The sequence below is a fragment of the Aphis gossypii genome, chromosome X (assembly GCF_020184175.1).
Source record: "Aphis gossypii isolate Hap1 chromosome X, ASM2018417v2, whole genome shotgun sequence".
Classification (NCBI taxonomy): domain Eukaryota; kingdom Metazoa; phylum Arthropoda; class Insecta; order Hemiptera; family Aphididae; genus Aphis; species Aphis gossypii.
In genome coordinates, this window is record NC_065533.1 from 42,115,289 (window position 1) to 42,137,938 (window position 22,650).

At 25.7% G+C, this 22,650-nt stretch overlaps 2 protein-coding genes and 1 long non-coding RNA gene across 4 annotated transcripts; 1 reads left to right on the forward strand and 2 right to left on the reverse strand.

Annotated features, from left to right (window-relative positions):
- Positions 1 to 2,339: 2,339 nt before the first annotated feature.
- Positions 2,340 to 11,881, reverse strand: LOC114129346 (uncharacterized). Its single transcript, XM_027994061.2, has 6 exons — positions 11,419 to 11,881; positions 9,050 to 9,146; positions 8,835 to 8,970; positions 8,594 to 8,743; positions 4,513 to 4,581; positions 2,340 to 4,453 (listed from the first exon to the last, which is right to left on the reverse strand). Exons 2-6 carry the CDS (start codon positions 9,127 to 9,129, stop codon positions 3,059 to 3,061), a joined length of 1,830 nt encoding a protein of 609 aa, XP_027849862.2. The 5' UTR covers positions 9,130 to 9,146; positions 11,419 to 11,881; the 3' UTR covers positions 2,340 to 3,058.
- Positions 11,882 to 14,232: 2,351 nt separating this feature from the next.
- Positions 14,233 to 17,911, forward strand: LOC126552842 (uncharacterized). 2 transcript variants are annotated; one of them, XR_007606286.1, is made up of 4 exons: positions 14,233 to 14,331; positions 14,927 to 15,092; positions 16,983 to 17,164; positions 17,659 to 17,911. It is a non-coding gene; the product is annotated as an uncharacterized LOC126552842 (long non-coding RNA). The 2 variants fall into 2 exon arrangements; XR_007606287.1 differs by having other exon boundaries at positions 17,034 to 17,164.
- LOC114129345 (uncharacterized) lies at positions 14,237 to 21,817 on the reverse strand. The gene is made up of 4 exons (XM_027994060.2): positions 21,556 to 21,817; positions 19,805 to 20,110; positions 18,301 to 18,462; positions 14,237 to 14,335 (listed from the first exon to the last, which is right to left on the reverse strand). The coding sequence occupies exons 1-4, from the start codon at positions 21,730 to 21,732 to the stop codon at positions 14,264 to 14,266; spliced, it is 717 nt and encodes a 238-aa protein (XP_027849861.2). The 5' UTR covers positions 21,733 to 21,817; the 3' UTR covers positions 14,237 to 14,263.
- Positions 21,818 to 22,650: the final 833 nt, after the last annotated feature.

A 22,650-nucleotide genomic window follows, 5' to 3' on the forward strand; every position in this document is an offset into this window, starting at 1 on the left:
TAAATCTTTATTGAGGGTATTAATGATCAAAAAGAATAAACAATAAGTATTATCTTACGAAATGTATTATTTAAATTATTTTGTATTATATTATTTGTTTTCAACAAAGTTAGAAAATCTAGGGTATAGACCTGAAGCCTTCAAAACAAACTCAGCCTTAAGATTTCAGTGCACCACCACTTAGATTCATGCTTTTCACAAGTGAATGCATATTTTCTGTATGATTAACATGTCTAGAGACAATGCAAAAGGGGATAATAAAGTGAACGCCGCCTTTGAGTTGTTTAAGAGTTGTTTGTTGGAGAATAGATAATAATTTAATATTATGATTAATATTTCAGCATTTACCATACTGTGTAGTTAAAAACATGACAGTAAATGCCTTTATTAAGTATTAGGTGGGTGGAATATTATAATATATAAATACCTACTCTGAACAAGAACTTATAAATTTATTGAATTTAATTAACATAGTGTATTATATAATTTTTTCTAATTTGTATCAGTAACCATTCTGTGGAAAACGTTTTGTAAATCATTACAAAATTCATTATCACTTTTTAGATTATCATAGATTTAATGCTTTTAAATATTTACTGTAAGATTCAGTGATTGTAGTTTGAAAACATTAAACAAAAATTATGTGATAAATAATCAGAATTTTTTACATGAAAATACTCTGAGATTGGATTATTTAGATTATTATAATCATAGAGTGAGCAAGTAGATACTTATCTAAAATATGAACTCTGTGTAATTAACCTATTTAATTTACAAAGTTTAGTATCAAAGTATTATCAACAATCAAATAAGTCCATATTTAGGACAAACATGTTCTAGGTGTTCTAGTATTAAATTTAAATAATAAATTATGCATATATTTTATTTAATAAAAATGATTGATGGTACCAATTCTGTTAGTTCCTACCTAGATTATGAGACATATTTTTTTTACTTACATTTTCTTGTGTAACAGCTATACCAAAGGCAAATACCATACACCATGTTCTAAGTAAGAATCTATTAAATTGCTCATTAGTCATTACTTATTACACTCTGATGGCAGAATAGCACTCTTTATTATTTAAACTAAATAAATTATAATATATCATATAAGATAGAAAGATGCCTACTTATTGACAGAACTATATTCATTAAAAGTGTGATCTATATTGTATACATGACATGATTTGTAACTAACATAAACTCATTAAATATCGAAACAATAAAATTATACTATGTTTATTCAAATCCAATTAATTTACAAATACTTTGCATTTAAAATAATTCTTAAGTATCATTAAAATATATCTAGGTTAAATGGTTTTCAGATTACGGACTAATCTTTTATACCAAATTTAGTGAATTTGTGACATTACAGCATTAAATATTTGCATGAAATTCAGATTTAATTGAAAATAAAGAACATCTACCAGGTAAGTATTGATAAAAAAAAGTCTAAAATTCTAAATAGTATATCATAGAAACATTCTCCTAATTATACATTTATTGTCTACTTTATAAGCTTCTGATTATTCATAATGCGATAAAACAAGTAAAACAACTAATGGCTAAATTAAGTTTATGTTTTGAAAGATCTAAAAGATTCCATATAATTAATAAAATAGATAAGATATTGAATAGCATAAATCATTAGAATTAATATAAATAGAAGTTGTAAATCTAAGTAAAGTTATTGATTTTACAATAAAGTAGTTTTTTTCTTTTATATGTTGTTAAAAACCAATATTATGAATGGTGTTAATTTAAAACTTTTTTCATTTGTCTGATCAGCAGTATAAGAAATAAGAATAGAATAACATAATTTAAAAAAAATAAAACTAAAACTAGGTTAGGTTAGGTGACAATAGGACAAAATGGCAATTTAGCACACATCATTGCTGACATATTGATAATTCTTCTTAGTATAATATTTACATAATAACTTCATACATTTTTTCATATATAAGTCTCAATGACTAACCATTAAAGGTCTGACTATAGTCTGTTTTATTAAAATCTAAGTACCTATACATATAGTATTATACTTAAAATAACATAGGGTTTAAAATTTTAATAAATAAAACAATTGTAATATAAATACTTAAAAATAAAAGTTTTTATTTGAATACAAAATCATTTTTTTAACTGATACAACAATTAAATGTTGAATACAAATAATCTTATTATCTATTTATATCCTTTTGTTTGTATTTTAAGATAACTTGCAATTTATATTTGTTTTCTTACATGTAAATAAAAAAAATAAAAAGCTTTTGGAAACAAACCATTTTTTTTTAGTTTAACATTTTTACATATTATTCTATTTTTTTAAAAAAAAAGTAAAATATACTTGATATAAATGAACTTTGATTTCCAAACACTTATATAAATGCCCTATTTTTGTATATTAGCTATTACAATACTTAAAATATTAATTGCATAAATAAGTATTTATATTATATTTTAAGATGATATATATACATAATTATACTAGTGCATGATTTTATACTGTAATATCAAAATTATGAATACTTGTTATATAGTATATACAAAAACAATAGTTATATTTCTTAAAAATAAGATAACATAATATTTTAATTATAAATAAGAATAATTTCCTTATAAATATAAAGATTATTAGATTTATAATAATCTATGACAATAATTGTACTGTTGAGCCACGAATAGTGCAGGAACAAAAAAAGTGAGGCCCCCGCAAAAATAAAAAATGTTAAAAATGGGCCCCTAATATATTGTTTTACCAAATATAACCCTATAACCAAAGGTCCCAAATTACTATGGGCTCCCCGCAACACGGGGTCTGCCGACCCTCAGTTATGCCACTGGCCATAAAAAAAAATTATAACATAAACTTATTTTAACAAACAATATTGATTTCTTAAAAGATACTTAACAATTACTAGGATAAAAAAAATTATCATATTGGGTTAAATGATTTCTATCATACATCTTAGAAAATATATCAAAATATTATTTAAAATAGGAATTTACATATATGTACTTATATTATTAGATTAAATAACAAAATATGTTTTTAAGATAACAATAGTAATTTATTTTTAATATCATGCCTGACTTCCTCATTTGGTATTATTAAATTTGCTGTAAAATTTGTTTTATCAGTTGTTGAGACTTGAATCACTAATGGAGCTTTATTGCAAGTCAAATAACCTAAGTCTAACATGTTATAGCAAAAATATTCTAATAATTTATTAGAATAGATGTCTTCAGTTGTTTTAAAAATTAGAGGGGGGATTGGTCGAGCAATAAATTGTTGTATATTCAATAACGTTATATCTAAATCTTTTTCTGTCATCACTAAGTCTTGCATTATTGCTTTAATATGTTTATTTGAAAAGTTACGAAAAAAAGTTCCAAAGTCACGCCAATAGTTATCAAGTTTTTTACGTTTTAGAGCATTTAAAATTGACCATATACAATATATTTGATTTTTTCTTTTTTCATTTACTGCAAATTTATTATAAGCACCATAATAAGCTTTTACTTCTTTTACTGTTATTTGTATATTAATAAATTCTGGTTTTCTAAAAAGATATTCTAACTCATCATTAGTTAATCCAAAGTAATCAGTAAACTCATGACAGCTATAGAATTGTTTCATTTCTATACATACAGGAAGTATGCCATGAATAGCAAGGGAAGATTTTCCAGTCATAAAAGCTTGAAAAACATATTTTTTGTTATTTAAAAATAATAAAAATTGCTTCAAAAATGAAAAAATACATGTATACTCTTTAACCAAAGTATCTGCTGTAGTATCTGTATCTGTTACTATAAATGAGTCGAGATCATCAATAAGCACATAACACGGTTTATTAAAATGCTTTGATAAAAATTTACACAATGATCTAAGACCAATTAAAACATCATCAAAAACAGCCATTTTATATCTAGTACCGTCACACCAAAATTTACTTACAGCTCTCTGTTTATTACTCAATTTAGTACTTTTTTTTAAATAACTATGTAATTCAAAGGATTTGTGAATTATTTCTTTAGCTTTATCAATAGCCTCTGAATAAGAATTTATTTCATCTTTTGTTTTAAACTTTGCATACAAAACTGGATATTTTCCAAAGTGCTGGTTCATTATCTTAGTTTCCCTACTTATCTTAAGGTTTCTAAATAGTTCATAATTACTAGTATCTGTTATTGGTGTTTCAGAGTCTGCTTTTGAAATTGGGTTTCCCAACGAATCTACCTGAATTTCTAGGAAGTATTTAAGCATAGTTAGATTTGTCGATTTTCCATACTTGCGAGGAGCTAAGATTACTCTTCCTTGGATTATTATGTTTTCAAATACTTTTCTTATCATCAATGTTTTATCTACAAACCCTGTTGTTTGAAGGATTTTGATAAAATCGGACGAGGAAAAGTTGAAACTAGCATTTTCTTCATTTGAAGTGATCTAAAAATGTGAACATTTCTTCAATGATTTGTAATTAATATTAAAATTTATAAATTTACCTCTATATTGTTTAAGATATTCTGAATTGATGCATTACAATCATAGCAGTAGGAGCAGTGAATCTTTAACTGAAAATAAGTAAATACATATTTTATGCACAATATTTATAATGATAATTAGGTGTTAAGTAAAAGTAGGTCTTTAATTAGAAAATATTTTTCGGCAATGTAATGTATGTACGCTTATTAAAAAATCAAAAACACCTAACAAATTGTCAAAATTAGTTAGTTTTTTTTTAACTAACCTTTTTTTTTGTATTAGCTCCTAGCATTAACTATTATAGCTCAACAATTAAAATATATAAATACGATATAGTTAACATTATTAAACAAAATTATAAATATATACATGCTTGTCAATAATGTTGAAATATTTTTGTGCATTTTATTTTCATGTTACACTATTTAAGTTTTAATGATAGGTATTAAAATTTTTTTTATTTAATATTTAAATTAATTAGTTTGAAATTTTTATTCATTTATAATCGTTAAAATAAAGCTCAACAATTTTTAATTCAAATAACTATTATGTTTATTATTATAATTCATAGTATAAAGTTTGAATGTATTGGAACAAAAGGTAATAGAAAACTTTGATTAGATTGCAAGTGTTCAAGAATCAAATACCTAATGAAGACTGTGTAAAACTGTGTAGTTAATTGCTACATCTTTAGAAATGAAAATAAATGTACTTAAAGCTTCTCATATTTATTCGAAAATTGAAAATAAATCCAGGAAAAAAATGGCAAAAGTAAAGATATACATGATCAAAAAGGTATGATGGATAATACATATAAGAAAGCTGAAAGTAACAGGCAAATTTGTAAATACTAATTGGATTGATGATAACTGATAAGATTGAAAAGAAGGATAGTGAAAATTAATAGAGATATATTTTTCAAAGCAAGAGTTTTTGCTCATAAAGTATAAATATGTTTGGTTTAAGGACTCTAAGTTGTTTATTAAGAAAAATAAAAGTACTTAAGCCATAACAATTGATAATGAGTTCACTTTATCTAAAATTACTTATCATCATTATGTATTTGATATTTTTAACTTTTTTACAATAGTTAATTTAGAATTTAGATAGAAAACTATCTCAATATAAGAGGATATCTTAGCTATAAGACTAATTATTTGAAATATTTCTCTGAATTTTTTAATATAAAAAATGATATAAATAATAATTATATACATATTTTATATTGTAATATTAGGAGTGTTAACTCAAATTTTGATAACTTGATTTTATTTTTAGAAAATTATATGAATAATAAAATATAGATAAATAGTGCTGACAGAAAACTGGCATGATTCATCAATACATTGTAATTACACTATTGATAGTTATAATTTATTTTTTTAATCCATAAGGAAGAATCAAAATGATAGTATTTTTATTTTTGTTATAGAAATGATTTTGTAGAAACTAATGTTGTAAAACTTTCCTTGATAAATCTTTGTATGCTAATTAACAATTGATGTGTTTATAGATCATTCTCAATTGACATAAGTATATTAGAAAAATATTAGTGGAATATAAATACAAAGGTGGTTATACTATACTCAATACTCATGGACACAAGAACATTATCATATTATATAGGCGATAATTCAATAAATAATGAATACCTGGATTTATTATCAGAAAATGGTTTTGTGTCTTCTATAAACATTAACACTAGATTGCCCATAGATCGTAAACACTGATGTATTAATCATATAGGTATTTATTAAAAGTTATAAACACCTAATTAGTACAGTAAATTCTGGTATGTTGTAAATTGATATAATTAACCACTTTTTAACCTATATTTCTACATTTATGATTAATAATTGCAAAACTAAAGAAAATATTTTTTCTGTAGTTGTTTGTGATAAAATTAAAAGATTTTGTTTGAAGAAAAATGGTTTGAAACTTTGAAATACACAAAAAAATCAGTGTTAATGAGTGTTGTAATGCATTTCATAAAATTATTAACAATGTAATTTATAGATCTATATTTTATAAATTAATATTATCTTCTAAAATCAAGTGTTTAAAAAAGTAGATGTCAACCAGCTTATTATGATCTAGACATGATAAGCAAGCTCTTTCATCAAAATGGGAAAAAAAATCCAAATAACTTAAAATTAGGCTTACACTATACAATCTATAAAAATAATTACACAAATATTATAACTATCAAAAAAAAAAGTGTTAAGTGTCTAGTAATCCAACATTTACATGGCAACTATAGATGAAGTAATGGGATCTAAAACCAAATGCAAGGATAAGATTGAAACTATAATAACTAATAAGTACCTAGTGACAAGGTGTACAAAGCAAAAATTTTAGCCAAAAGTAGTATCAGATATTTTTAATAAATATTTTTTTAACAAAAGAAACTATGTGAGATTTCTGGTAAAGTGTTGAATAAAGAATTTTCAAATTCTAATAATAATGGTTCTTTCGGTAATTAATTTAACAAAAAATTGAGAACTGATTTACTAACAATAATTGTCAATAATTTTAAAGATGACAGTGCGGCTGGCTACGATAAGGTAATGATTAAATTATTAGTTAATCCACTAGATAATATTTAAAACTGAAGTATTCAAAAATGTTTTTTTCCTGATTATTTTAAAGTTGCAGTGATTAAAACTCTTTTAAAGGATGAGGATTGTAAAAATATGAATAACTGTGGGCCAATATCCTTGCTGATAAATTTTTCTAAAATTCTAGAGAAAAAAATCAAAGTTATGTTAATATTTTTTTTGGAAGAAAATGGACTGTTATCTAAAAATCAATTAGGTTTTAGAGCTGGTATAGATACTGGTTTATTCATATGGGGTGGATTAAATAAAGGCATTTTAAAACAGCTACAAGTTAATCAAAACTATATAGTATAAACCTGTTTAAATAAAAGTATTTTGGCTGGGTTGACTAGACAAAACTACTCAGGGTTGGGTATGTTTAATGTTACCAGTCAGATGAATATATAAAAAAATTGTAATTATGTTTGTTTTTAATCGTTTAATCAAAAAAACTGGTAGTGCTTTTTATAGAAAAAAAGAGAAAATAGAGTTTATAATATTCTTGTTAAATTTGCAAAAAAAATCTTTTGTTCAGTCATTTGTTGATTATTTAGGTTCTACAAATGTTAATTTAATACCTTAAAAAAAAAAAAAAATATTTTATTACATCAAAGAAGCATTAATTTTTTTTATATAATTGGTTATTATTAAAATTAGTTTATATTTGAATTATTAATATTACTTTCTTATTGTATGTTAAATATTTTTATATAATGTAAAGATAATAATTTGTTTTTGTTATTTATTTACTCAGTTATTTATATTTTTTAATGCAATTTAAAATGTATACTCTTAATTTCTAACACAGGATCAGCATAAAAAAGGGATTGATAATCATAAAATTGCAGTTGTTGTTTCTAAATTATTTTTAATTTATAACGATTATATATATGTAAAAAAAAATAACTATTTATTATTCATACATTAATCAAGTATAAGTATTTTATTTCTATTTAGATAATTTTAGATACAAACAGTTAGTTTTAAATATTTAAGCAAGAATTATTATGATTAATTATTTAAAATAATGATATTCTACCGTTAATATAATTTATATGATTAAGTCTTCATGGCTTAATAATAGTGAGAGATATAGCGGAAAGAAGGTATGCTTTTAGGGAGGAAAGTACATTTTTTGTGTCAAAAAGGATATTAACCAGTGGTGTAGCGCAAAAGCTAATGACCCCCTTAAACAAAGTAATTAACATTATTAAATAGAGTTGTAAGAAGTTCATAAAAAATAAATATATAAAATCATAATTATTTTACTTCAAATAAATTTATTTAAAATAAAAGCATGCTTATTTAAAAATGAACCTTTTGAGTATTTATTAGAATATATAAAAATAATTTGTTAATATTTTTTTATGTCATAATATAAATAGTGGTGGCCCTGTTGTATGCTCTGAACAAAATATACCATTGGACATAACTTGTAAGGAAAGTTATAAATAATGAAAATATTAAATAGATAAATACCTATCGAAAATCAATAAGTACTTACTATATTTGACGATTTTAAAAATGCAGGTTCCTCTTCATCTTCCATGTTGAAAAATAAATATATAATGTTCCACAAATCGTAGATGCGTTCGGTTACAATTTTTACAGAATTATTGATCAATGTACTGCATCTATTTTCATTTATTTTATCCTATAGGTATTTAAAAAAAAAAAATGTGAAAAATTATACAGTGTTAATAAAGATGGTTTGGTATAATGGTATATAATAGACAAAAGCTTACATAAATTTTCTTTAGTAAAAGGTCAATTATATGCATTTCGATTTTCAATTGATGCATCACATCAACTTTAGTTATTGTTCCTTCAGCAATTTTAATATAAATTTCTTTGCGATTTTCATTCATTTCTCGTAAACATCTAAAATTAACATTTACAATTATTATGTTAGTTAATATATAAAATATGTAACAACTATAGTAGGTACACTGAAACTTACACTAGTGCTGATTCATTAGTAGGATTATGAGTCATCATGAAACTACGTGCGAAACCTCTAAAGTGTTTTATTGATGCCATAATTGATGTTGATTATTCTATTTTATAAACAAATGAAATAGAATTTCAAAAGTTAAAATATATAATAAACAGTGTTTATTAAACACATTTTAAATAAATATGTGAAGGGGCATAATATTATAGTTGTATTAAGTTGAGTACATTTTTATTTTTTGGCAATAAATCAATATTTATTCTATAAAGGTACCTTAAGGGTGTAGACATATTTATGGTACTATTACACCAGCCATAAAACTAATTCAATAATGTAAATGCAATATTTATTGTATTTACAATTAAAAGTACCTACTAGAGGTTAGATAAATAAGTTTTGAAGCCCTTCGGCACACTGTTCAACTGCTTTGTAAAGCAAATCTCAAATCAATTAAGCATCATTGACTATAGTACAATTGGTTTAAAATTGATTCAAAAGACAAATACACGAGAACAGTTGGAAACTGATCTCTAATTATTCTTGTTTCAGTTAAAAAGTGTGCGGCTAACCATTACGTTGTATGTGAAAATTTAAGCAAATTATCGTTTGTGTAATAACTAACAAAATACTAAACATTATCGTTACAAAACAGTCGTCCATGTGTATATTTGTTAACCATTAAGGTACCTAGATAACTGAATGTTTTTTTTTTAAAATTAATGGATAATATTTTTTACGCACTTAAAATCTAAAAATCATAATATAATCATATTATATAATCTTATAAAATCATTATTTCAGCAAGCTATCTCATTTAACATCCTTATCAACTCACTCGAAGAGATTATAATCACGGACTAAGATATAATATATTCTTAGTCGGTGATTATAATATGTGCCTATCAAATTTATAATGATAAAAATGATAAATATAAACCTTAGATCATATACCATGGATGGAGCCACTACGTATTATTTTGAAGCCAATATTAGCGACGAGTCACTGAATTAGGTGATCTATATGCGCATGCGCGAAGCAACTCGTCGCATAATTATCCAGATTACTATCACCACAGAATTGAATAATAATCACCTTTATTATTTTAAAAAAAATTTACTATTTATATCTTACTTATTAATTTTGTTCAATTTTTTGTCAAAATTCAAAACATAGACCACAGTATGGTTATGTGATAACAAATCATCAATGGATAAATTTGCGATAAGTTGCGTTGCGCATGCGCATATTGAACACCTAATTCAGTGACTCGTCGCTAATATCGGCTTCAATTTTTTGTATTGCTATAATACGCAGTGGCTCCATCCATGGTATATGATCTAAGATATAAACTCGAACTGACTATATCAAAAATCAATAAATTATAAAATATAATTTCTCAAAAAAAAGTAGTATACAATAGACTTCTTCACTTCTAGTGGAATGGGTTCGGTAGGGGGCAGAGTAGGCAACCAGAACGACAACAGCTGGGGGAGAGAGATTACAGAAAATTCTGCAGAACATTTTGTGCACTGAGTCGGGTTCGAACTGGTGACTGCGCGCGTCGTGGCCAACTTGTGTGACCACTGCACCACACTGCCCTTTAATTTGGAAATGAAAAAAAAAACATAAATTTAATGATATTATCCATGACAAAATAGATAAGTATGTGAGCAAAATACGAGTTTTAAAACGGTTAGCGAATCCCGCTCTTCCCAGCCATGGTCATGGTTTGTCATTAGGCGAACTAGCTTATAGACGGAGTGTGGAGTGGTCGGAGAATACAATGCGTATCGAGTTCCGACCATAAAAAATAAAATAGAATACACATATTTTTTCATCTATGCTACAGGTAGTCGTCATGGTCAACAATCATCAAATTAACTAAGTCTTATAGTTTCTTAGTAAAATTAATAATTTCAAAAAGGATTTTAAGTTTGAAAAAATCATGAAAATTATCCCTCCATAGAAGTAATTATGACGTACTGTATTACTATCTATAAAATAATATCTATATTAATTATTATGTAGTGAACTATTCAATATTCAATAATATTCAACATGTACGTTCCGCGCGCCCGGAGACGCAGTTTTTAATAAATTAACATTTTCGGAATAATAGTTTAAATACCTACCCAAAAAAGTGTCACAAATGAAATTAAAATGAGGAAGTTAATCATGATTTATGTCATAGATTAACTGTTCGAATTACCTATGATTGATTTTATTATTACCTAACCTAAAACGAGTTCAATCGAAATAATAATGCTGGACACATTATGGCTGGATATAGTCTATACGAGTAATAAGTGCTTACTAAGATTTCATCTAGATCTATAATATTGTATTATAATTATATATAATATGCATGACTTACTTGCGTTGAATGGAAAACGAGAAACCAAGAAAAACGAAATTCCTATTGTCGGCGGCGGTGGTTTCTGAAGGTGACCGTTCGATAGAACCCTGTCTACATAAATGAGAATACTGTTGCCTGTAGTGGTGACTGGTGTCTGCGTCTTGTGTGACTGAGCGCTCCCAAATGGTGGAATTTTGAACAACATAGTCATATACAGGTATCTCCCTGCCGAAAACATCGGGTGGTCTGCACCGAGAGTAAATTCCTTGGTGGAAACCGTGTATCGTTAACGTGGCAACTACTCGCATAACCCCCTTCAACTACCACTCGCCACTGGTCCACCCGCTGCACACAATATATTTTATTCCCTCGGTGGGGTGGAATTCGGGCGGCCCCGTCTCAATACAAAAGATCGATTGTGAATGATGAAAATAACAAACAAGCTAGCGCGTTCGTCTCTTCGTGTTGTTATTTAATGTAACCAAATTGTTTTGTATGCGTGTACCGACGCTCATCACAAGGAAAAATAAGCGGATAATATGAAATATTATATAATAATATTTAATATTATAAAATTTTATGCGCAATATTATACATTTTTTCATTCAAAAAAAAAAAAAAAATGTATATAATATTAAAAATATTATATTTCACTTATACTTTATATTTGTGTACATTAAAAATAAATAATATTCCATAGCATTTATGCATTATTATAATAATTATAATAGGATGTCTATTTCAATGGTTCCTTATTAGTATGAAGCGATAGACCGTTCGATAAAATTTAAATAATTGTTCCGAGGACTCCCTTTTTCGTTATATCCTCTTGTTGCCCGTACCAACGGTTTAGTCGTAATGTACAGTCGTACAGACCACCAATTAGGAACCACTGGTTTATTAACTCATAAAATGGAATTTGAATATCTTCTTTTATTTAATTTTCGAAGTAAACCTTCTAAAAATAACATATTATAAAAAATTGAACCATGTTTTTATTTTATGTTTTTGCCAAACTTTGGCTCCAATAGACCAATATTAAGACATACAATTGTAGTGGTTGTACTTAATTAAATATTTTGTATAATGTGCTGATGACTATTTATAGTATAAATAATTATAATTGTACCTAATGTATTATAATGAAATATCTAACTAGGTACATTTTTTAATGAATATAAAAAAAAGTACAATATGCATTAATTAAAATATATTTTTAAGCTTATTCTAAAAACAATATTTAATAAAACGTATTTAAAAGAAAAAATCTACAATGAAATTTGATGCAGCAAATCCCCCTTTATACTAGTATATGAGACTTATATTTTTGCTGATTTTCTCATATATTTTGTAACTTTGTATTGGTCTAGTGATCTTGTCACTCAAGTGATTGTCGATTTAATTAAAAAAAATCGATTTTGTAGTCGATTTTCAATTTTTTAAATTGATTGTACCTGGGTGATTTTATCATTGAATCGATTTCTTTCATTTCAAATTAAATCGATTCAAAAATCGATTCACTTTCAATAATTGCCCATCACTAATATGAGTTATATTTGCTCATCAAAGCATAGACATAAATATGGTTAAAAATCTGGAAAGTGAATAATATTATAATAATATAATTCAGGTATACTGACAAGGATAAGGTAAGGAAATATTGGGGGAGTGTTAGCTAACTCTACAATATACGATGCGAATTATACAGCTATATTACTAGTATTTTTGAGGCTGAGAAAATAGATAAAACTGTAATTGCTGATTCCTTTAATATAAAATAAAAATGATATTATGTACCAATTTCATAAATTACTGGTAGTTTTATGGCATTTGTCCGCTTTTTCCGTTAACTTAACCCTGGCGTCTAAAGAAAAAAATAAAGAAAGACAATTAGAAGAGGTGAATGTAAGAATAAATTTAAAATGAGAATAATTTTAACTACAAAATAATATTAGAATGTTTCTGATTTTATTATAAATTTAAATTAAAAATTAATTTAAATAAATAAATTAATCAAAATTAAATTGAGTTTTTAATTGTTATAAGAACAACTTACAAGGTGGATAACTAAATTTTCAAGTTGTACTTTTTCTATTCCTCAATCATGAAACGGCCTTTATCAGCCAACTGCGAAATCATGTATGTGAATTGTGATCGATTTTCAGTATTCATAGTCTACCGTTGTTTAAAGATAAAAAAAATTAAATTCATAAAACCAAATTGTTCGGGTAGTTACAAATTTAACGAATTTTTTATCATTTTATCACAATTTTCACTATTCACTCATCAACCGTCTTTGCTTATCAGTCAGTTAATCATCAGTTTGACTGTCATACTAAGTTAGATCTATACTTGCCTATGCCCTTAGTCATTGCTGCAAAAGATTTCTATTTTACATTTTTTGTGTAGACCAGTATAGTATAAACGTAGGTAGGTAATACAACGTATTAAATAATAATTAATTCTTAATTTCCAAAATATATCTATTACATAAATGTACGAAATATTTTCGTTGATCGAGTAACGTCTGAATATACTAAATTAGATAAGATATAAAGGAAGGAGTAACTGTCACATAAACTCATGTTCTCACTATATTTTCACTTCTTCTATGGCTTAACAACAAAATTAAAATGATTACAGACTACAATAATTATGAAGTAAAATGTAAAAATTATATCTAGTACCGTCGTATAATTTGTTAATTTGTATTATAATTTCTAATAGCTTATTAATATCTAATTTCTACTTATTTTTACCTATTAATGTTCAGTCTATTTAACTTAAAATATTTAACATCTGAGAATTTTAATACAAAACATCGGACTATTTTATTAATATCTTCATTTTAAAAGTATTTATATTAAGATTGATCGTCGACAAATTTATTCTGACACTTTTGGTGGTTGATTGAACCTGAGTCCGTGACTGGTAACTGTAAAAATATAAATCGTAATATTAAATTAGCTTAATCCTTAAAATAAAAATAAAGTCTGACGGGTTTATTAAAAATGCTTGAAAACCATGTATTAATTTCTAATTTCATATATTTACGTTACGAATTAAACGTATAATTGTATAATGTATAATATAATATTACAGTCTAAGATATCTTAGCTTGGCCATTTTGGAGTAAACATAAGGTTGAAAATATATGTAAATTAGATTTAATATTTAAGTAGGGGTTCTTGGTCACTTTGTACGGTTAATCATTAAAAGTGCAAAACTCGGACACTTATAGTAGGTAAGGTCTGGTAAAAAGGTACACTGCAGAACGCGGTCACTTTGTTCTATTATATACATAAAGTGTGTATTATAAATATAAGTTTTATAATATATACTTCATGTATTTAATAGTATATACTACAAAGTGTCCGCGTCCCGCAAAGTACCTTTTTACCAGACCGTACAAAGTGTCTGCGTTCTGCATTTTAAACAATAGACCGTACAAAGTGACCGTTTACCTTAAGTAGGTATACCTAAAAAAATGATATTGATTTTTCTAAAGTGATAAAATTGGTTTTAGTATTGTCATTAAAAAAATGGCGAAAATAAAATTTAAAATTGACGATTTATACACAGCAATAGAGGCACTAACTGTAGAGATACCCTCAAAGACTACAAATGGGTGTAAAATATGCAGCATTGTGGACATTCATTACGGGGATTGTGTAATTTCCGCCAAAAAAAAGGTAAGGAATTTTTGGGAGTATATTGGTTCCCGTTTGTGTTTAGGTCTATGTTACAAATAGCATGACAAATAACTTCAATTTCAATTTAATTTTTAATAATTGGTACAAAATATAAAATAGATGTATGATAATATATATAATAAATGTATCTACGTACTACACTCTATAGTAGTAATATTATATTGTTTAAGATTTAGCAAATTATTGCTGATATTCCGATCGATTACCTATGCTAACGAGTGAGATATACGTACTTATTCGATATATGGTTATATGGTGTGTATATTCTATGCACTTATGGAAATAATGTTAGTGAGCACTGTACACTATACAGTATCGAATAACACATCGTTATTTATACTCATACCAAGATACATTTATTTTCGCTTGTAAATCGATTGTATTTTAATTAATATTGTTTTTCATTTTAATTATTCGTTGTAATAGAGTTTATGTTTAGTAAAAACGGAACTAAGTTGTTGGTTATTATTTTTAATCAAGCCTACTTTAAAGTTGATAGTCTTAAGCCTATACAATTTATAAGGAAAAAGTGTGTAATTGAACGGGAATCTATTCGGCTTACCTTAATAAAATACCTTTTTCAAACAAGAAGGAATTCGGCATATGCAGGGATTGGGGCTTAGAAAGCAATTTGGTACTAGCCAAAATTTTTACCACTGGAGGTAATTGAAAATAGTTTTCATAATTTTATTTGCACCAAAATGAATATCTATTGGTAATGAGCACTATCGAATACAAGGCCATAACCAGCAAATTTATTTGGTAGTTGGGGGGAGGCAGACGACCCCCCACATCAGCTACGGCCTTGGTTCAATAGTAATTTAACTCGACAAACCCGAATAACAATAATAATATTAAATTATTATTATTATTATTTTCTATTGATTAACTTTTTTATAATAATAAGACTTTTAATTTGTAGTAAAAAATACATACTAAATCGTATTTTTGTTTAAAATAATGTAATTATTATAATATTATTTTATAGGTTTGTCATGTATTATTATTATAAGGTATAGCTTTTAAGTTAATACTGACGTACTTTAGAATGATGTAAATACTTATTAGGTGAGTCAAATAAGTAATCAACACTTATAATTTTCACTTTTCATATCTTATATTATAATTCAGTATCAAAACTTGTACGATTATTCTTTCTCGATAGTACCTATCCTATAATAATCGATTATCTTGATTTTGGTGCAAATTACATATACAGTTTAAAAAACTGAAGTTGAATAACTCGTCAGTCCTCACGAACAAAAATATTTTATGAATCCGTAGTACCACATGTGCACCTTATTCCTGCACGGACGAAAAAACGAACCCACCACGGCTTAGAAAAAGCTTAAAATAAAAAAAAAAGCTAAAATTGGCGAACACCAAAAGCCGAATGTCATAAAATTAATTAATATATCGCTATACCGGAGTAAAATCATGTCGAAATTAAACTATTATAATTTGAAAAGCCATATCTAGTCATGAAAATTGGAATGGTAGGATAATTATTAGACTTAAACAAAAAACTAATATGTAATTTATAAATAAAAAATTGAATTATATAACGACTATTAAATTGATTTAATATTAAATTTTTTAATTTTAAGCTTCTTTTGATTTTATACTGACAAAGATTGTGTTTATTATATTTACCTTCCTATGTATGTAAGTCTGAATGTAATATTATTAGATAATTCGTTTTAAGTTATTACCACTTATAGATTTAAAATAATTGATATAAATGTTAGTGATATAATTTTAGATTATGTTGTTTCCAGTATCTAATATTATTATTTAATTTAATTTTAATAACGTAATACTTATATTGTATTTAAACACTAAATTTTTTTAAAAAAAAATGAGTTACAGTGTTAAAAAATTATATCCGGAGTTAGTGTATTAAAAAAACCTTGTATGCAGATTGAAGAGTTAATGTATAATGCCACGAATAAAATCATATGTTCACGATGAATGTGTAGTTACGGTGCACCGAAAATATGTTGTGTACCTAAATTACAGGGCTAATGTAAATTTCAACACGAATATAGCAGGTAAAAATTACCCCTAGGTATGAATATTATGTAATTTCTTACATGAAAGAAAAATAAACTAGTACGTAACAACGAGTACTGAATTCAACTAGGTATCTAACTATTTATCTAATCATAGGTAATAAAGATTAGTAGATACGTAATAATCGAGTTGTATAGCTACGTAAGGAATTATATTCGTCGAAGTATTTTTGTTCGTGTAGGAACTTACATTATACGTAACCATGGGCGTCCATAAGTAAAATTTTAGGTGGGGGGGTCAAAATAAAAAATTCTCAAATGTAAAGATAATAATTATATTATGGTAATATTTATTGAGTTATAAGTTTTTAATATTTTTTCTCCAGGGGGGCAAGCGCCCCCCCCCTTGCCCCTCCCAATGGGCGCCCATGTACGTAACTACCACTAACCACTTACTTACTATGTTTAAGTGGGAACTTACCAAGCCCTAAATTACATAATATTATGTTGTAAATAATTATGATCATTTTTAGTGCAAATTGACTACACCCTTATTACCAACTTAAGTAAGGGGTTCAGATGATATTTTATTAACAATTAGAAGATGGTTTATAGTCCTCTGAGAAAAAAACATTGATGTCGACAAAACAATTTTTAAAATTATGGAGGATTACATCAACCACCACATACTTAGTTTTATTAAGGAGAATATTTCAAAAAAAAGTTGTGAATCAAGTTTTTTTTTATTTATATTCTACCAAAGTCAACTACTTTTTATTTATTTTAATATATTTATTTTTAAAATTCAAAATATTTGTATTTTGTACGCCAAAATAGTCTCTTTTCAAAAAATAGCCATATTATGCTAAAATGGTTTATGCTAAAGTAGCCACCCCAATATGGATATGTCAAGATTGCCAGGTCAAAACGTCTGGGTTTGTTATTATTATATATGAATTTAATATAAATTATGATATGAATATTATTATATTATACTATGATTAGTGTAGTAGTAAAATACATATTTTGTATTCGTCATTCGCTTGATGCGAATGAGATAACATTTCAATTTTTTAGCTAGGACCGGGTACTTATTACTGATACAAATTATACCAATATTTTAACAGGTTACAAAAACATACATTGTACGTATGTCACCCAATATTTTAGTTTACCGTATCTTTTAATTGTTCTGAATTCTCAGTTTCTTGGAACACTCGCATAATTTCTTTTTTTGGAATTCTCGTTAAGGACTGACCTTTTGAATTGAACACGTCGTCGTTGTCATCAAAAACGTGACTATACTGTTCTGTTTCTTCACTGGAACTAGAAAAACACTGAACAAAAATTAATTTCAAATTAAAAATAAATAAATAAATAGATTCTAAATACCTAATTAGATTTGTTACATTTTAACCAATTAAATTTATTATTTTTTTTATGTTAATTATTTTAAAATACTTACAAATTTTTATTTTTAAATAAATCATGTAACTATTCATTAAACCATTTCTAAATTATAACAAAAACAAAACATGATTCCTTGTGTAACAATTGGATTTAGGGACCGTTTAAATTTTTACTTTTTAGTGTCTTAAATTTTTAAAATAAATTATAACCTAAGAATTTTGATTTACAATAAACAATTTTGGCGGAAAAGAATTAGCAATAGTGGTATTAAATATAATTTATTTTAATTACTATTATAATCATTCAGTTTGCCTATTAAAAATAATAGATAAATCACATAACTTTTAAATTATTTAACTGTTTGTTTCCTTATTATATCTAATATATATATTTAATAATTAATTAAATTGTATATTATTGAATATACATACATTTCAGTTTAATGTATACGTTCATTAAAATATTTTTGTTAAAACAAAAATATATTTTAATTATTTATTCAACTAGCAATTTAGTTAAAATATTTTATCGGGGAAAATTACAAATTAATAATGAAATGTATTAAGTAAGTACATTTTTTTTTAAAATTGGTTGATTTAATGTTTAATAAAATAAAAATAACAAATTCTGGATTTTACAAATCCATTATTACAATAATATTGTATTTAAATTGTTTTTATAAATATTTTTTAACTATAGATAACTCTAGAGTTTCTTGTTACAACTCTAAATTTGTAAAAATGGGAAGAATAATGTTTTTATATTTTAGTTAGAATAAAATAAGTAAATATTAAAATATGAATTCAATTTGTAAATATTATATTTTAATTTTATAAGACTCATATACTCAATTAGTATGGGTGTAACGTATTAGGAAAATTGTTAAAAGGATAAAAAAATATATGACAAATGTTTATAACTTCATGTACTAATACAGTCGAACTTGGTAAACTCGAACTTTTAACTTTAATTTTAAGTTGTCCAAGTCCGACTGTATTTTTTAATTGAGTATTGGAAAATTGTTAGAAGCGATAGATACCTATATTATAGGCACGAGCGCCATCATGGTGTAATTTCGGATGTTAAAAGGTAGGGTGTTTCATTAATTAGTACGTATTAAAACAATTCGGGACTCAATTAATTCTAAAAAGTTTTATCGTGGCTTAGTTTTTACACAGCCAAAATTATTAATAAAAAAAAGTTGTATTAAATAATCTTTTTGATCGTTAATTTAATTAAATGTATTTTGGTAACCAGTAATAAAATCACTTGTTTAGCTGAGTTGGAGGAATTTCTTGTATTTGCATCTTTAATTATTCCAGATAAACTTAAATAAGTTTTGAAACAATCAGAATTGGACTGATCAAGTATGCTTGATTCTTTATATTTTCGTATAGTATCTGTGGGAGGAACTGATAAGTCAGAATCTGAGCAAGTCCTGTCTCCATCATCTCCATTTGAATTATTTTCACTAGAAGAATGGTCATCCAAACAATCTGTTTCTACTTCTTTTATAAGTTCCTCTAAAGGTTTTTCTTCGAAGTCTTTGTCTTCAATTAATTTAGTTTTCTTGTTCTGAAATTGTATTTAATTTATAATCTTAGAGGGATATTATTTTTGAAGTTTTTAAATGATACAGCTCATTACTGGGAAATAGGTCATACTTAAGCACTAGTTTTACGTGAATCAAAAATTAAGAGACTACTATAAACTACTTAATGTTTATACTAATAATAATCAAGATTTTATGCTCTTCTAAACGTGTAATATAATGGATTCATTTTATAAAAAAAAATTGTATTCTAGAACAGAAATCATGTGTTAAAACAAAGTAAATAATAAGACAAAAATTCAAACCCCTTTTTGGTTTTTTTTTTTTGCTAAAATTAAGATTTATACTGTAAATAACTTTTCAATGTAATTTTAAACTGTATATTAATGTTAAATATTAAATATCATCTAATCTCAGATATTGAAGCCTTATATTTTTAAAAGTAGTAAAATGTAATTAGTATTACAATTTACAATACTATATTAGTTTTATCAATTTATTATAAGTAGGTATATGTATATTAGTAGGTATTTAATAAAACTAAAAATAATGAAAGATTGATATCTGCAGAATTCATGGATATCACAATATTTTAGAAACCAATCTTATTATTTGAAACAGCTTCTTAAGCCTTTTAGAATTTTAATTTATATAATGTGATATATATACATATTAGTATGCACTTACCTACTACATTTCAGTATCTATATTTTACATTATTAAATGTAAAAATGTATTATTCACTCATTACTTCACTTTTAGTCAAATATATGAAATTACCCGTTGTTTCTAAAACATTGTGTTAGACCTATACCTATAATACATGTATATTCTATACCGGGGGTCTCCAAACTATAGCCCACGGGCTAGATACGGCCCTCGAACAAATTTTAACCAGCCCGCAGCCGTCACAGGATAGTAAATATACGAGGAGATATCTGACATTTAAAAATTAAAAATTGTATGTGTTATAATAAATTTATAAACTTTTGGCCCACTAAGAGATGATGATATTTTTTGTGGTCCTTGAATAAAAAAGTTTGGAGACCCCAGTTCTATACAAATAAATTGTTATTATTATCATTATTATTATTTATTATTATTCTATAAATTATTTAAATTATTTACAGCCATTTTGCCCAATTACAGCACGTATTTGTAAGGTTAAAATAGAAGTAAAAAACAATTTTAAATAATATATTATATATATATATATATATATATAGAATAATATAAAAATATTTTATGGTAGTATAAAATGATTAAAATAAAAATATACGTAAACACTTATGTTGTATTCTGTGTACATAATATTATGCTTAATAATAATACAGTTGTAATAATAATAATAATAATAATAATAATAATAGTATAAGTTTTAATTTCTAATTTATCATGATCACATAATTTGATGTTGGTGTATAGAACTATCACTCGGTATATAAGGTAATATTAATTTAAATTTTACCTCTAAAAGCTTTAACGCTATTTTCACTATGCTCCAAACTATGATGATGGGTGAAATTATGACCATCATCATATTTAAATACTCCACGATTTGCCAAAATATAACTCCCGGAGTTTGGGGATACATGTTACATTCAGTGGGAAATAAACAGCACATTATACTGTCATCCGCATACATCGTTTAGTTGTCGATAGTACTTTGTGTTTAATTAATAATTACATACCCACGTACTTTAAAAATGAAATGTTATTTATATTTATATAATATGTTACTACGAACTGATTTCACTAGCTACTAGCCAGTTACTTACAATTATAATACTATGATACCTACCAAAATATTGCCCTTATCGTGGTCATCTTAAGCAGGGGTCGGCAACCCGCGGCCTACGGTCCATATGCAGCCCGGGAAGCGATTTTATATGGCCCGCGATTACAATTTATAATTAGTATAATTAATGTTTTGGCCTCTGACACTAAAAAGGTTGCCGACCCCTGATCGTATAAGGATCATATTATGCAATATTTATCGCTGAATCGAGTACCTACAATGAAATAAGAAAATATGTGAAACAATTCCTTTTTACATGTAGGTATATAATATAATATATATATATTTAATATTATTATAAACACCATTATAATAATTGTCGGTTGATTATTTATGGGTATAAAAATCAACATTAGATACGTGTTAAATTAAAGTCGTATGTATTATTTATTTACAGTGAGTCAACTGCAGCGATAGTATTACAATGGTATCGGTATGGATGGAAGATGGAACATAGTATGTAAGATAAGGTAAAAATTGTACTTTGTACTTCAACATTCAAATTTGAATAATAGATACCTACGTATTGTCATATTATAATAATATAATGTAATGAAATTTAAGTTTTTCTGTTATTTACGATAATTATGATGTATATTTGTAAATCCAATTTATATTTTTTGGAAAACAATTTGGTCGTTTTAACAACGATGACGAAAACAGTCATAGATCATGATCTGTTTTAACTGCATAGAATTATTATCGTACATCAAATGTGCATCAATATTCTAAACAATAAAAGGGTATGAAAAATAATTTCTGGTT

Bases quoted from the DNA above. Each gene is read 5' to 3' on its own strand.
- LOC114129346 (XM_027994061.2), bottom strand. From the start codon at position 9,129: ATGGCATCAATAAAACACTTTAGAGGTTTCGCACGTAGTTTCATGATG. The intron at 8,971-9,049 runs GTAAGTTTCAGT...TGTTAATTTTAG, and splicing joins ACTAATGAATCAGCACTAGT to ATGTTTACGAGAAATGAATG. The intron at 8,744-8,834 runs GTAAGCTTTTGT...AAATACCTATAG, and splicing joins TTTTACTAAAGAAAATTTAT to GATAAAATAAATGAAAATAG.
- LOC114129345 (XM_027994060.2), bottom strand. From the start codon at position 21,732: ATGTATGCGGATGACAGTATAATGTGCTGTTTATTTCCCACTGAATGT. The intron at 20,111-21,555 runs GTAAAATTTAAA...ATACAATTTCAG, and splicing joins TAGCGTTAAAGCTTTTAGAG to AACAAGAAAACTAAATTAAT. The intron at 18,463-19,804 runs GTGATTTTATTA...ATTTTTGTTCAG, and splicing joins CCTCCAACTCAGCTAAACAA to TGTTTTTCTAGTTCCAGTGA.